The 15,196-nt window shown below is 42.5% G+C and overlaps 1 protein-coding gene across 3 annotated transcripts in view; it reads right to left on the bottom strand.

Moving 5' to 3' along the window:
• The window catches only part of ERBB4 (erb-b2 receptor tyrosine kinase 4), a 999,063-nt gene extending 984,283 nt beyond the window's left edge, over positions 1-14,780 (bottom strand). For all 3 annotated transcript variants that reach the window (XM_037042022.1, XM_037042020.1, XM_037042023.1), the window contains exon 1: positions 13,963-14,780. In XM_037042022.1, coding sequence (XP_036897917.1) covers positions 13,963-14,044 — 82 coding nt within the window. In that variant the 5' untranslated portion in view covers positions 14,045-14,780. The remainder of the gene's footprint in view (positions 1-13,962) is intronic.
• Positions 14,781-15,196: the final 416 nt, after the last annotated feature.

The raw sequence follows: 15,196 nt of genomic DNA, 5'->3' as shown, positions 1-15,196 counted from the left end.
CCCTCAGCAGTCATGGAACCAAATCCCCATGCCCAGCATCACCGACCAGTTGTTCCTCAGCTGCCTCGTTCATCCCTTATCATCACAGAAGAGGTTAGATCAGAGCCTACCACCCCACACATGAAGGAACTCACCACCTCCCAGGCCCGTCCACTCCAACTTTGGAAAGCTCTAACTGTGAGAAACTCCTTGATGGTGTCCAGTCGAAATCCGATGCCTTACAATGTCAAGCAGCTGTTAATGTTTCTGTTCTCCAAGGCTACACAGAATAGTGCTAATCCCTCTTGTATGTAACAACCCTTCAACTTTTAAAGATAGCTATCATGTCCCCTTCCCAAGCCTCCTCTTTCTCATGCTTGGCATCTACTTCTCTTTAATCATTCTTCAAATGAAATGGTACTCCACCACTCTGATGTAATAGACTTCAGTTTGGAAAAAAAAGCGTCACATACCTAAGTTAGCAAGAGCATCATAATCAAGCGAATTCACAGTTTCTACCACAATAGTATATTTTAATTGTATAAACCACTTAAATTGGACATTTTCTTCTCCTGATCCACCAGAAATGGAAAGAGTATGTGTGGTGCTCTCAAGGGGCAGATCCATGTCTTAAGTGACTTAGTACACACACACGCAGGACAGCTGACACCGTGTCAGAAAACTGCTCATTCTGATTAATAACATAAGCAGGCAACACGGTGATTACCACACCTATTACAGCAATCACAAGTTCAAACTGTGATTCTTCTTAAGCCCAATTAATAGACATATGACCCATCTGTATCCGTTCCTACTTTCAGGAGAATTTATAGCACCGGCTTTATTGAAGTCCTTTGGCCTGCCTCGCTCATGAGATTTTTCTTCTAGGCTAATTCAATCTGCAGACCAGACCCTCTCTCTATCCATTTTAAGCCATTTCTTTTCAAACCTCAAGACAAATAAAAAAGCACCTATGCTCTGATACCCAGTGTAGAAGCATGCCTACCTCAAACGAACCAATACTTCACTGTGGCCAAGTTAGTATAATACTATTAATATCCCCGTCCCTTTCAAATGCAGCAGAAATGTTATTATGTACAAGAGTAAGAAAGTATTCCGTGACTATAATGGCAAAGGAACGTCAGAATGGACCACAGCACACACCAAAGCAGAGATGTGGAGGTCCATTACTGTTCTGGGCATTAAGTCTTTAGTCATTTGATCTACAGTATTTTAATAATCAGTAAAATTGTAAGAAACAATATTAGTTTGATGACAGAATAGTCTTTGTTGTTTATACCTTTACACAGGTTTTATAGGATTCTCTACAGGCCAAACAAAAGTCTCCATATTTTTAATAGAAATCAAAAACAAACCTTGAAGTTATTTTTTCATACATTTGAATGGGAAGCATTGAAAAGCATTTGATCTTTCTTTGTATCAAATCAAAGATGTCATTATTTTAAAACCTCCATGGGCTACATCAGCACATATACAATTACTATGAACTTTAATCAAGAGAGAAGTCGTGTGAAAAAAAATTAACCTTGAAATCACCACTGGAAATATGATGAGATGAACAATTCATGAATATGAGAATTATTCTCTATAGTAAGCTTGATTGGAAAATGCAGTCTTGGGCCATGACAAAGCTCTCCAGATATGTGAATAATGCTATAGCTTTCTAGATACCTTACAATTCATTCATCGTGTTAGAATGTCCTTTGAGGAATGTCCCTTGAGGTATTCCCAAATATGGATATTATTTTATAAATTCCTGTTTTTTCCTAAAATCACATTTCCATCTTACGTGACCATTTTTTCTACACAAATTAGCCTCATTTAGAAATGTCTCTAAAATTTCTTTTTTTTTTTGGCCGATGGCACATTTTTACAAAGACCAAGTTCTGGGTTTTAGGGGATTTTGTTCGTTGGTTTTAGAGCCACTTCCTGGTGATCACAGCAGACCCCATCCTGTTGAGTTCCATGTCCGAGGAATGACTAGTTCCAGAGTAGGGGTACAACCGTACGCCAGATTCAAATCACAAATCCCCATAAAACAATGGGTGATTTGACATATTTTATTTTCTGCAGCACTGAAATGATTGAAGCGTTTTTGTTTTTCCTTTCTTTCTCTCATTAATAAACCTAACTTCCCAGCGCTCATCCTGCCTGTGAGCAATAGGGTACTTACAAAAATTTATTTTAGATGGTCTGTAAGTATTGAGTGAGCACTGTTAAACTGTGGGAGACCAACTTCATCTGCACCGTTCAAGAGGGGACTGAGTCAGTTTGTAGGAGTGAGATAGCATGTATCGGATCTAAATTGGCTAAACAAAACTAGCTGCGTGCCATTCTATTTGTCTTATCTCTTTCTCTGGCTCATAGTGTGCTAATTCTGGCCAGAAGCAACAGAGTAAGTACAGAAAAAAATAATGAATGTCCCTTTCACCAACAGTTGCATAAAGCGTTTTGTCTATTTCAATTTGTCTCAAAGCTTTTCATACTTTCGAATTTCATCCTTGTACTAAAAAAAAAGAAAGAAAAAAAGGAAAAGGCCACTAAAGAATTATATCTGAATGCCAATCACTTCAGTTTCTATAAATTCCAAGTACACTTTTAGAGGTTTTGATATATCACCAGGGACAATGAGGCTGCTAAATTTGAAGTTAAAACAACTGGGAAATATTATTAACTGTTTAGTTGATATTTTTACAGAGTAAAATTGGAAATTGTCATTCTCATTGTTTTATTATTACTTAAATGTGCTAACATATTAGTTAAAACATGAACAAATACCAGATCTTTCTGCGTACTGACATTAATTTAGATGCATTGCTTTATTTACAGCTAGCAAGGATGTTTATTGTACTTAAAGTGATCACTAAGTTAGCTAGAGGATAAAAGTCAAAGGTGGATTTTTTATCTCTGCTAAATAACAAATGATTAAAAATGTAAAGCTGTGTACTTAGCTTTTATATACCCAAATTAGCAAGATTCTTTTAAATCACACCCAGACGTTACAAACTATAAAACTACATAAGACACAGTATTACATGACCCATTTTCAAAACATGATATATGATGTCAAGAAAATAGCTATATATTTGCATTAGGCAAGTTCATATTTAGAGAGAAAATATTCTGAAAATTATCTCTATATAGTAAGTATATTATGTTATACAAAGATTATACTAAAGTACTTTAAAGTGTAATTTTAGTGCATGTGACATTTTTTCAAAGCAATGCATTGTTCTATGTTAATAGCAGAGTTCACCTACATCCATTAGAAAACAATTAAAATTATATAATTATACCCAAAATCCACAGTAAAAGGCTTCCCCTTCAGAACTACTCTCTCACATTGGTGCCTCCCAAAGCTCTGTACTTAACCTGCTGGTATTTCCATTTCTGTACTGCTTTTAAAGAGGTTTCCCACTCTGTATAAATACATGTCTCAAAAGCTTGGATATGTCTCTGCTTTGAAGTTTCCTCAGAAAGACAGGGCTTATATAATTGTTTCCTTAGCATATACAGTACAAAGAAAGAACTCTAAAGAATATAATGGAGGAGGAGAAACACATAGTAACCTAGAGGAGAACTCCTTAAATAATAGATGTATTGGACAAGTTCCCTCCTGAGGCTACAGGGGAAGCAAAAAAGGCTGATGCCATGAAGGCGGGAGCATGTGGTGTGCTAAGCATCCCCTCCTCACACAGTGGGGCAGGTAGAGTGGAAGAGACACGCCTTTCAGAGACATCACTAGTTCCTGGCACTAGGAGGGACATTCAGGCAGCTGAGAAGCAGAAGGCAGACCAGCTGGCTGTCAGGACAGGGCAGACAGGCAACTTGCACCAGACTGGTACACCAGTCAAGCTTCACCCTTACACACTGTTTCTTTCTATCCCTGTGCCCTTATCTGCAAAGAAGGAACAGTAATTCCTGACTCAAACTTTCTTCTCGGATATTCTTAAGAAAAACAATCAGGAAAGTACTAAAGGGATTTCAGAGGTCTGAATGTCTCCAATGCCCAATTCTCTCATGAACAGATTACTCTGCAGACTTTTGGGGAAGTTTGAAATCTATATGAACTCTTTCAGGCCCTTATAAATTAAGACACAATTAGGGTACCACTGTGACCTGGAAAGGTTGATAGTTTCTCCAAATCTAGGACCCTGAGAAGAAACATCTAAAAGATCCTGGCTGGTGTAGCTCATTGGATTGAGCACGGGCCTGCGAACCAAAGGATCATCTTTTGATTCCCAGTCAGGGCACATGCCTGGGTTGAGGTCCAGTTCCCAGCAGGGGACTCACGAAAAGCAACCACACATTGATATTTTGCCCCCACTCTCCTTCCCTTCCCTGCTAAAGATAAATAAATAAAATCTTTAAGAAAAAAAGGTCTGGAAGAGCACTTTCACCAGCAGAATCAGACGCTATAAAGACTATAACCATTTTACCAATTGTCAGGATTCAGAGTGGATCACATGGAAGAGCAGCCAGGAGATTCCCGGCCACCTCTCTCGGTGATGTGGCAAGGGCTTCCTTTATAAGATCCTTTGGAAACTGTAGGGACGTGTCAGGTTGTCTGTTTTCAGATACTGAGAGAGATTAGTTAGAAGAAACTTATATTATTGCATAAAGCTAGGAATAGAAAATGCCACATTCTGTTGGAACCCTTTTTTCATAAAATACCATTAGCATTTCTCTGGAGGCAACTATTCCTCTCCATAGCTTGAAAAATCACTTAGTAACCTCATTTTGTATTGTGTTTCATTGGCCTTGTCTATCCGTCTTCAAATAAAAGGAGAAAGTCGGCATCTTGAGTTTCTCTACCTGCTTCTCAGTTCCTAACATGGTCCTGAATTGCAAAGATGGGTCAGTGCGTGCTTCCTGCTGACACTGATGGGGTGGTGAGCACACAATGGAATATACAGCTGATGTAGCACAGAGATGTACATCTGAAACCTACATGAATTATTAACCAATGTTATCCCAATAAACTTAATTTTAATAAATTAAAAATGGGAAATAAGCCTTGGCTGGTGAGTCTCCGGGGACTGAGCACTGATCCACAAACCAAAGGGTTGCTTGTTCGATTCCCAGTCAGGGCACATGCCTGGGTTGCAGGCTGGGTCCCCATTGGGGGGGTCACGTGAGAGGCAACCATATATTAATGATTCTCTCCCTCTCTTTCTCCAAACCTTCCCCTTTCTAAAAATAAAATAAATAAAATCTTTTTTAAAATGAGGGCCCTGGCTGGTGTAGCTCAGTGGATTGAGCGCGGGCCTGCGAACCACACAATCGTGGTTCGCTTCCCAGTCAGGGCACATGCCTGGGTTGCGGGCCAGTTCCCCGCAGGGGACTCACAAGAGGCAACCATACATTGATATTTCTCTCCCTCTCTCCTTCCCTTCTCCTCTAAAGATAAATAAAATCTTTAAAAAAATAAAAAAATAAAAATGGGGCATAACCTATAATAAAAATAAATAAATATGTAAAAACAAATAATCTAATAGCCACATAAAATAGTGGACTCCAAAACTCCTACATGTTTTAGAATGGTGTTCACACATATTTAACTCACCAAAAATAAAATCAACAGAAACTCTTTGTACCATATTATGAGCAGGCTCTAAAAATGAGAATGGGGACAAATGATACACTCTTGGAAATACTCCAATGAAAGAAACACTCTAGGAAGCTCGAAAAGGCAACTAAAGAAATTCCCAGGGTAAACATGTCTAATATCTATTATTAAGAATTCTATAATTATGTTTTAGAACAGCTTACTTTGTGCACTATATGGTTTAATTACAAATAATCACCATCTGTGAATGAACGTGAAACTGTTTCAGTAAAAGTATGTTATTCCTTCATTAAAAATATTTTAAAGAGCTTACTATATACGTGGTACCACATTATTCTCTGCAGGGAATAAAAATTCCTGCTTTTAGAAAAGTTAAATCGTAGTATGGTTTGAGATTAAACTCCAGGTAAGTGGTACAGATAAGGGTTATTTACAGTCAGTCCAGGGTTGTCAGTGAAGGAAGATGGAATGATGAGGGGTGATTTAAAGCAGAACTGGAAAAAAATTCAACAGTTGGGACAGGCACAGGTACCAGGTGAACCATGAACCCAGAGGAAAGGGATGGTCAAAGTCAAAGACAACCAGGAAGGCACAGTGGTAGAATACTGACTAGGTAAGCCTGGTGCTTATGATACCTGGTAAGAAACTCATAAGACTGGACTTGGTTATCACATGCATTTTCCTCTCTTTAAACACCTTTAGACTATGTTCCAAAATTATATACATATATATATATATATGCACACATATACACATACATGCATACACGTACACATCCTTGATTCCAATTAGTTTAACTGTCAGCATTCAGACACTGAATCTCACATATTCTTATTGAGGTTTAGTATGCTTCAGTTATCCCTACAGTATTGGAAATGACATGATGAACAATGACACTGACCTACCTCTTCCTCTCAGGGGAGAAATTTAATGATGCTGCACAGGAAGTTACATGGTATCTATGTTAATGTTTTACAGGGTCCATTCTCACCTCCAATTCCTAACAGGAGTGACTGTCCCAGCCAAACCTCCTTCTGTCACCATGGCCCATGAGAGTGCTGACCATGGCTGAAAAATCTCCGGTGTGTGAGGAAAGCACCAAGAGAGATTTAAGGTTAGGTCAACAACTTTGCCAGCTCACGTGGCCCAGAGAAAGCATCTTGCAGAAGCCAAGTAGAGGGAAGCAAAAGTGCACTAGGAATAATTTTATAAAGTCTTGCTAGTTAAAGCTGAGCTTATGCACTTGTGTAAATAATACAACTGGGACTTAGCAGGGGCCTAAAGGAAACAAAAAGGACCCAATGAAGACAGTATAAAAGGTAAATAACTTGGATCCAAGGAGGGGCATGGACAAATCTACAGTATCCTTATGGACTTGCTGATTAAGGCACCATCAGGTAATGGGTGCCAAGAAGCCCACTGTTTACCCTTGTGATTCATTTTGTTTAAGCATGCATATCACTTAATAAAGAAGGAAGAAATAACCATTTGTCTACTTACTGATCACCTTTATAAAAGTCAACATAAAAGGAATTCTTAAAGGGGCTGGGATGTACAATAATGTGTGTGGATACCTTCTACATGACTCAGGGTAAAAATGCACAGACCCCGCCAAGTAAGCATAGCCTCTTACAGGACTCTCTTCACGAAGGTCCTTTATTTCTTCTATCTCAATATGCTGTAAACGATACATGCCATCCATGATTACTTCCTAAATAAAAGTAAAGATGTTGATCACTCCACTGTCTCCCCCTTGAGGAGAACTTCCCAGTCTGATAATTAGGCCCATGGTTCCAATTCATTTGTTTCCATTTCAGTTTTGCGATTTTCTTTTAAAGCAATACAGCCTTCTATTTATTTCCGTGTGTCTACAACTTTTCAAGTATTTCTGTGAATGTTCAAGAAAATGATAATGTTACCAGGAGATGCCAACTAACTTGTATCACCTAACTTCCCTGTGCTCCCCGAGTCCTCAGTTAAAAGGGAGAGGAGGTCAGAGAGTGGCAGGATTGAGAAAAAAGGAAAAAAGGACTCATGGACATGGACAGCAATGCGGTACCTGTTGGTGGGGGTGGGGGTTTTAAGGAGACTACATGTTAACGGAACAAATAAAATACAATTAAATTTTTGAAAAGGAGTGAACTAGATCTGTGACTCCTAAATCGTGCTAGATTTCTGCGAAGCCAGCACAGGGGGAGAGAGGAAAGCGAGGGGGGACGTGGGGGAAGGCCACGGTTGGGGACTCCAAGGTGGCTTCTCCGGGCAGCTGTGACAAAAGTGCTCTTTTCCTCCCTTTCGCCTATTTCAGTGCCAGGGCTATTACACACATGGATTCGCTTGAAAAAACCAAAAAGGTCCGCTTATCAAAATAATGGAAATCAACGGATTTCTTTTCTTAAAAGTTTGAACAGCCTTTTCCTAACTAAATCATTTTTTTTTAAAGTATGTATTCATTTAGGTGTCGCTTTTAGCTACACTAATAGAGATAAAGAAACTGAGATATAGAGCAAGAGGTTTAACCTAAGATCTCAAGGAAAATGACTCTTTGACCAGAATCCAGTTCTCTTCACTTATTCTAGCGCTTTATTCTGCAGCATCACTCAACAGCTGGGCTGCTGCTGCACTGCCCACAGCTCAGGCCTTCACCTTTCCCATTACCTCCTGTGAGGCTGCTGCCCCCTGGAGTTGTGCAAAGCACCAGACTTGCGGAACAATCATTTATTCAAAATGAAAATAACTCGAAAACAATTATTACCTGTTCAGACAAAGCATTTCAGAATTAGGCCCCAAAATATAGACATGTTTAACCTCTGTGTTAGAGATGTGAGGCAGTTCTCCTCCCACCTGGAACATTAGTGCATATAGAAAGCACTAGTGTATGTGTCAAAACTAAAAACAAGGACTTGGCTTTCAAGCTTTGATTAAAACATTAGAGAAAAGGTCCATTTCTTTAACAAGCATGTCAGAATTATGAACGACTCAGGAAAAAAGAATGAAGTCATATACAATGAGACCTAAAGAGACCATAGAGCAATTCTGAACATTAATATTTTGGAGAAATCATCTCAAATGCAAATACTTTAGAGTTAATAACCTCTCTGTTTCTTTTAAACAGGTGATCTTGTAAATGAGATGGTCTGTGAGAAACTTTCCACTGTGTTTATTAAAATATGTACACACATTTTAAATATACGAAGTAACTTGCTGCAGGAATCTACCCCAATGTCACAGAAGACTTTGAAGACATCTTTCAGAAAAGGGCTACGCAGCCGGGAAATAGAGATTACACTACAGGCCTGTCCCCCCAAGGCTCGAGAGCCAAGTCACAAAGACACAAAGTTGCTCAGGGTGCTAAGAAGGAAATAGAGGAAATGTCCCTGCAACGTAGAAACCCTGAGTTTAACCAGGGTCACATCCACAAAACAGGCACTTCAAATCGCCTTTGAATTGCGCAGAAGAGCTAGTCTCAGGGAACACTGATTTAGGATCTTTTCACTATAAAAGGAAGAAAAATTAAGAAATTATTTGTCATTATAAACTGTAAACTTCAATCAATACCTGTATTAGAAAGCATGAATGATAAGGTTTCACTCCAATTGCCCAATATTTATAATAATTTAGAAAATGAGTATTGGAGAAAAGATGTAATTTGATCCCATATGGTCAAATGTAAGATTGTAGACCATTTCTAAAATGATTTAGTTTACAATATGATTAAATGCTAGCCTGCACAACACACTCAGTAGATCATTGGAAAAGAAAACAATGGGATATACTTGATTAATTTTTGCAGAACAGCTACAGGCTTGAACATGTATAAGCTAATTTCAATGTAAATATTAACACCTCTATAAAACTGTACCTCTCACAAAGGGTAAAATCAAACAGCCAGGGCCAACAAGTTTGCAAGTAACAGAACACCTTTTTGGTCATTTGTTTTTCTTATGTTTCAGGCACTTACATATTACATCTGATATCTAACAGCAGCAGAACCCTGTAAACTAAAGCAAAACCTTGCTGCTATTTTTAATATGTTAATTTTACCTAATAACTGGATTGAAAGAATATAAAAATGATGCCACTTTGAAGCATAGCAAAGTCTAAGGTGCCCTAATTTATTGCCTAAAAGGTGCACCTTACATACTCATTAATCTCAAGATGGCTCTAATCACCAAGCTTCAGAGAATATTTAGAAAGATCCCAGTTGCTTGCATCCCTAGCATTTTTTTTAATAGCTATGGTCCACCTTCCTTCCTCGGTCAAGAGGAGAAAAAAGGGAAAGAGTAAAGGGACAAGAGACTTCTCTGTGAAGAGGTATGGCCTTGGAGTCCAAGCTTTTGAGCTGTGTTAGTGATCTTGGATCGATGCCTTTTTATTGTCTTTCAGGAATACATCTGAGCAATGGAATGGCTTGCGATTGTCCAGCCAACCAGCCATATCAGATTTATCAGAAAGAAAGAATGAAAACTGGCTCAGAGGACTCCTGCAGTGGCTGAGTGGCGGGTTGCTGGGAAAAACACACACACACAAAGAATATGCTTAGTGGTGGAGGGGAAAATATATACTCTCATGTATAAACTCAATAAACAATAAGATGTAAAAAAAGAATCTATAGTAATGGAAAGGGTGAATGCATAAGACAGATGATAAATAGCACTTCTATTTAAGAACCAAAGGGATGAAAGCTCATGAATACTAAATATTTGAATCCACTTTAAGGAGGAAATACGATTTTACCTCAAATAAATGCAAAGTCTAAAATTCAGCCAGTGCAAACTTACTGTGTTCGGGTTAGAGTAGGAAATATTACATTTTACATGAAGCGCATGCCCTGGTAAATATTCTAATGTAATTTCTTAATTAAGACACATTTCCAGTGACTAAATGAAAAATATAAAAAGCAGTAAAGTGCCTTGATTTTCAAAAAATTGACTTTTGGTGTACTCGTGATTAAAATAAATAAAACTGGTTTAGTGTATGAAGAAAATCAGAAAATAGGAATCATGACATAACCAAGAGTCTTTCCATTTTTATCACAACAGTCCACATTAGAGTGTTTCCAAGTGATGCACAGTCAACAGTGATAGGTATAAATTTATTAAGAAGCGTTCTCAAGAAAAAATGTAAAAAGACCCCTTTTACATATATGAAATGTTCAAAATTAAAAGAAAAAAGGGAAACAGTGCACCCATGGGTGTGTTTACAGCAAACACGTGTAGGAAAAAGAATTGGTGTGGGGTTTATTTTGAAAATATATTTAACCTCTTTCTCATCATTTAACTAAATTTATTAACGTTTTTCTTCTCAAAGGTAAAACAACCCTTAAGATGGGAGACACATCTTAAATATGGAGGAAAATGTATGTTCTTTTATAGAATGAAAGCAGGACTAAGTTACTCACAAATAAGGAATGGGAACTTAACTTGCTCACCCCTTATCTGTTAAGGTGAGTAAGACTACACATTCCGTACCACTGTGTAGTTCATTTCAATACAAAGGTGACAGTGATTGTTTTTTTCAGTCATACCAGGAAGACGGAAATTTGGGAATTATTCCTTTTAATGGTTAAGGCTGTACAGCAGCCATATAAAGGGCCCTTGACTATAGTATTTCTTGCTAAAATGAATCACTAGAAATTAGGCAAAGTCCTTCTGAATCACACACACACACACACACACACACACACACACAAATTGCTTTCTCTGAAGCTGCAGAACAAGAAGAACAGATCCTGTTCAGTTACAATTATTTTCAGAAATATCTTAACTCCGTTCAAGAGAATTGCCGTGCCCCTCCCCATATTTTTATTCTATTCACATAGAGCAGTAAATAAGGTGCATTCCTTCTGCTTCTTAAGAAATTAGCATTTCAAAAATATGCCGCTTTCCCCTGAACTCCAAGCGTGTCTAATAATGCGAGAAGCAGATTGTCTTCCCTCGTTTCCTTAATTTGTTTCATCTAAAAGCAATTCACTCAACATCTTGTCGCCCTCTGGCAGCTTAGTTTACTTATCCGCACTTAATTTCTCATTTGGACCAAAACAAACTCCTCCGAACTGCTACTGACTGCTAACCACGAGAGCGGAGACGCAATATGTATCTACTTGGGAACATGCCGCCACACATAAACACACGGATCTCCACTCACATCCCAGACAGCTACTTGGGTTTATAAAGCACCACATTCAAACCGGCTGAACTTTCCCTGCCAGGTGCGGCAGGGTGAGGGTGGGGTAGGGTGAAAAAAGAAGTCCCCAGGGGCATTTACAGTTTCCAGTGGATCACCTTAGCCTGCGTGTTGCAATTGTACCAGGGATGCACCCGACAGCTTGTCTTTGTGCGGCCCTTTTATCTAGATCACTGTGTTTTGAGCAAGTGAGGCTCGCCTTTGTGTCCCCAGAATTTCAAGTACAGAGTCACACAACGGAACAACAATGGCACGCTAATCCTCGCGTTCTAAATGGACTCACTTGTGGGTCTGACAATTCGCCCGGGGGAGGGGGGGGCGGGGGGCGGGAAGCGAGAAGAGACCAGCTGCAGAACTAATTTGGATTACATTCCTCGCAGAAATTCTGAAAAGGGCTTTTCGGCATAGCTCAACCCCAAGCCACACAGTTAATACCAAATTGCTGCGGACTCGGAGCCTGGTCCCCCTCACGGCTGAAGCTGAACCAGACAGTCCCCAGTAGGTCGCCTCCTAGAAATTCCTCTCGGCGAAGCGTGCTCGTCGGTCTCGACTGCTTTTGAATGGGTCAATGTGCATAATCAACACCCATTGAAGGAAAATATGAAGGGACGCGGAGTGGGGAGGGAGATAAAAAGGGATGTATCTAAGAGGCCGCTTGGAATCTCAAGTCCGTGTTGGTGTAATTCCGGAGGTGGCTGGAGCGCAGAACCTGGTATGCGTGAAGAATTTCAGAGTAACTGGGAGGGTGCAAACGACCAGTACAAACGGCGCACATTGTGCAATTCGAAGGTCATTTTGAAAGGCTCTATGATTGTAACTTGTTATTTACTAGTCAAGGCAAGGAGGGGGAGGCGACGGCGGCTGGGGCGGAGCGGGAAAACTACAGCGCACTGTTTTCTTGGTGAGGTCAGAAGGACACCCTCCCCGGCCTAAAGCTCTCCGCATCGCCACTCCCGGGGGCTTTATCTTCTGTAGCTGCCTCCCACGCTCCCGGGAGCAGCCCCGGTTCGTTCCGGAAATCTCTCCCGCTCCCCGAAAGGGCTCCCTTGGCCCACCGATTCTCTGCGGTCCCTTCCTGTCCCACTTTCATCCCCAGGAAACTCAAGAGTCAAACTTTGAGCTCCCTCGCAATGCAGGTGCTGCCTTGAGCCCTGCCCGCCGCGGCGCGCCAGCCCCACCGCGCTGGCTCGCGCGGGTCGCTTAGCCTTCGGCCTGTCCAGGTCGCTGGGGCTCCAGCTCTCTCGAAAACAGTGGCCGCGCACCCAGCACAGCCGCGCCCGCCTCCGGTTCAATTAATTCGCGCGACCGGTCGGCCCGGCAGCCGCACTGGGCAGTAAACAGAGAAGTTGGAGGGACTCCGGCCAATAGCAAGTTTAACTACAGGACGAACTCTTCCTGGAGCTAAACCTAGTAACCGACGGGAAGGCCGGGCTCCCGGCTCTAGTACGTCAACTCTTCTCTCTCTCTCTTTTTAAAAGAGGTCAGGTAGGCAGGCAAGCTCCCTTCAAGTCAATTGCACTGGAGCTCTGGGACTGCCGCCCAGAAGGCCGGGTGTTCCGGGCCCCTGGGCCGCGGCGCGCCTGTCCGCAGCCGCAGTAGCCAAGGCTGGGCTCAAGTCGGGTGTGACCCGGCAAGGCTCCGGCGAGTGGAGGCGCAGGAGCCCCCTGCAGCACACACAGGTGCAAAGCCGGTTCTTGAAGCTGCGCTCTACACCGCCGTCCCGCACAGAAGGGCCTAGCTGGCACCGTCCCGGGACCCCAGCCCTTCCACGTCCCGGGCGGTGCGCGCTTTTCCAAGGCTTCTTCCCTCCGGGACCGGAGAGAGGAGGTCTCCTCTGACTCGGGGTTTGGGTCTCCCTTGTCCCTCACAGCACGCTCGACAATAAGGGATACCGCACAGGCTCACAGAAAACGCGTGAGAATAAATAAAGGGGGGGGGGGGAGTTAAGGAGAGAGGAAAAGGAGATAGGGATGCAGAGTGTTTTTCCCCCCACGACAAATAAAACGCATGCACACAATGAGGATAAGTTTGGGGACAGAATGAGAGGTGACCAAGAGCCCAAGGAATAAGACCCGGTGAATTGATCCCTCCTCTTCAGAGAGCCAGGGGCTGTCAAGTTGGGCGAAGGGGGCAAGGGAGCCACCCATGCAGCCAAGCCGCCCGCAGCAGGTTCAACAACTGGAGCTCAAGAAGGAACCACGACCCACCTGACTGAGAAGCGCTGGGCTGGACGGTCCCCGCCGCCACCAGAAGGCTCACCCAGATGCACAGTCCTGTAGCCAGCTTCATTTTTTGGAAGTCTCAGATCCCGAGCTGACAGTTACATGTCCAAATGGCATATCCCCTTTCGGGCACGCAGAAGAGATCCGTCAGCCAGGCGCGCGTGGGGGGCGCAAGGGGGACTGGCGCGTCGCACGCGCGGTGCACCTACTCCGAGCTCGGGAGACCGAGTCCGCGATCTCCGGACCAAGTCCCAGGACCTGAGAAGGGGGACACTGTGCGCGTGAGTGCGTGCGCGTGTGTGCGCTTGTGAAAGGGTGCTCGAGTGTGTGAGCGTGGAGCTCCTGGTCGGACTGTGCAGCTATTTCACTGTGTGATCGTTCTGTCTCGCTCTCCTTCCCTGCTCACTTTCTCTCTTTCTCACTGGCCGGGCAACAATAAAAAGAAAGGCGGGGGGCGGGGGGGGGGGAAGGTTTCCAAAAAAAGTTGACTGCAAAGGGGCGGTAGGTTTCCGGCCTCTCGCCCCGGCCGAGCTCTGATCGGCTCCCTTTATAGTTTCCTAGCACCTCCAGTCCAAATTGGGAAGAAAGTGGGGAGGGGGAAGCTTCTTCCTTCTTCTCCCCCTATCCAGTCCTTTTTCCTGTCAGCTTTCCTCACACATGTCCGGCGGCTGCGGTAATTAAAGCTCCAAGCGTCATTTCCAACGCTCCGCAGTCTCCAGCTGCAGCCCCACGGAGAAATTAATAAGACACCCAGAGGAGGAAAAAAAAAGGTGGAGGGGGGCGGATAAAACAACCCTCCACGCAACCAGCCCGTCTCTGTTCAGCTGCGCAAACCCCGCCCCTGCTATGACCCACAAGCCACGCCTTTTCTCCCGCTCCCTCCCCCAAAGGAAAATCTCATTGGTTGAGCCACCCTCCAAAATCGTAGGCCCCAGGAGTTAGGAAAACACCTGTCAGGACGCGGGAGCTGGATTTAAAGGGCTCACCCCAGGACCAGATTGAATGAAACAGAGACCCAGAATAGCTGGCCCATGAAGTGTCAGACCACTGGAGGGATGCTTAGAGAAAAGATTATACATCTATAATGGTGCATTTCATATAGGAATTTTATCTTTCCATTGCCCCATGGTGCTCACCCAAAGACTAGACTTTCCCTAGAAACATAAGAAAATAAAACGTTACTTCAGGCATAAAGGCTCTACTCTTCTGTGTACTCCCT

The sequence above is a fragment of the Sturnira hondurensis genome, unplaced genomic scaffold (genome assembly GCF_014824575.4).
Source record: "Sturnira hondurensis isolate 20B ecotype Veracruz unplaced genomic scaffold, ASM1482457v3 Scaffold0003681, whole genome shotgun sequence".
Lineage (NCBI taxonomy): Eukaryota > Metazoa > Chordata > Mammalia > Chiroptera > Phyllostomidae > Sturnira > Sturnira hondurensis.
This window is presented reverse-complemented; position numbering and strand designations above follow the sequence as displayed.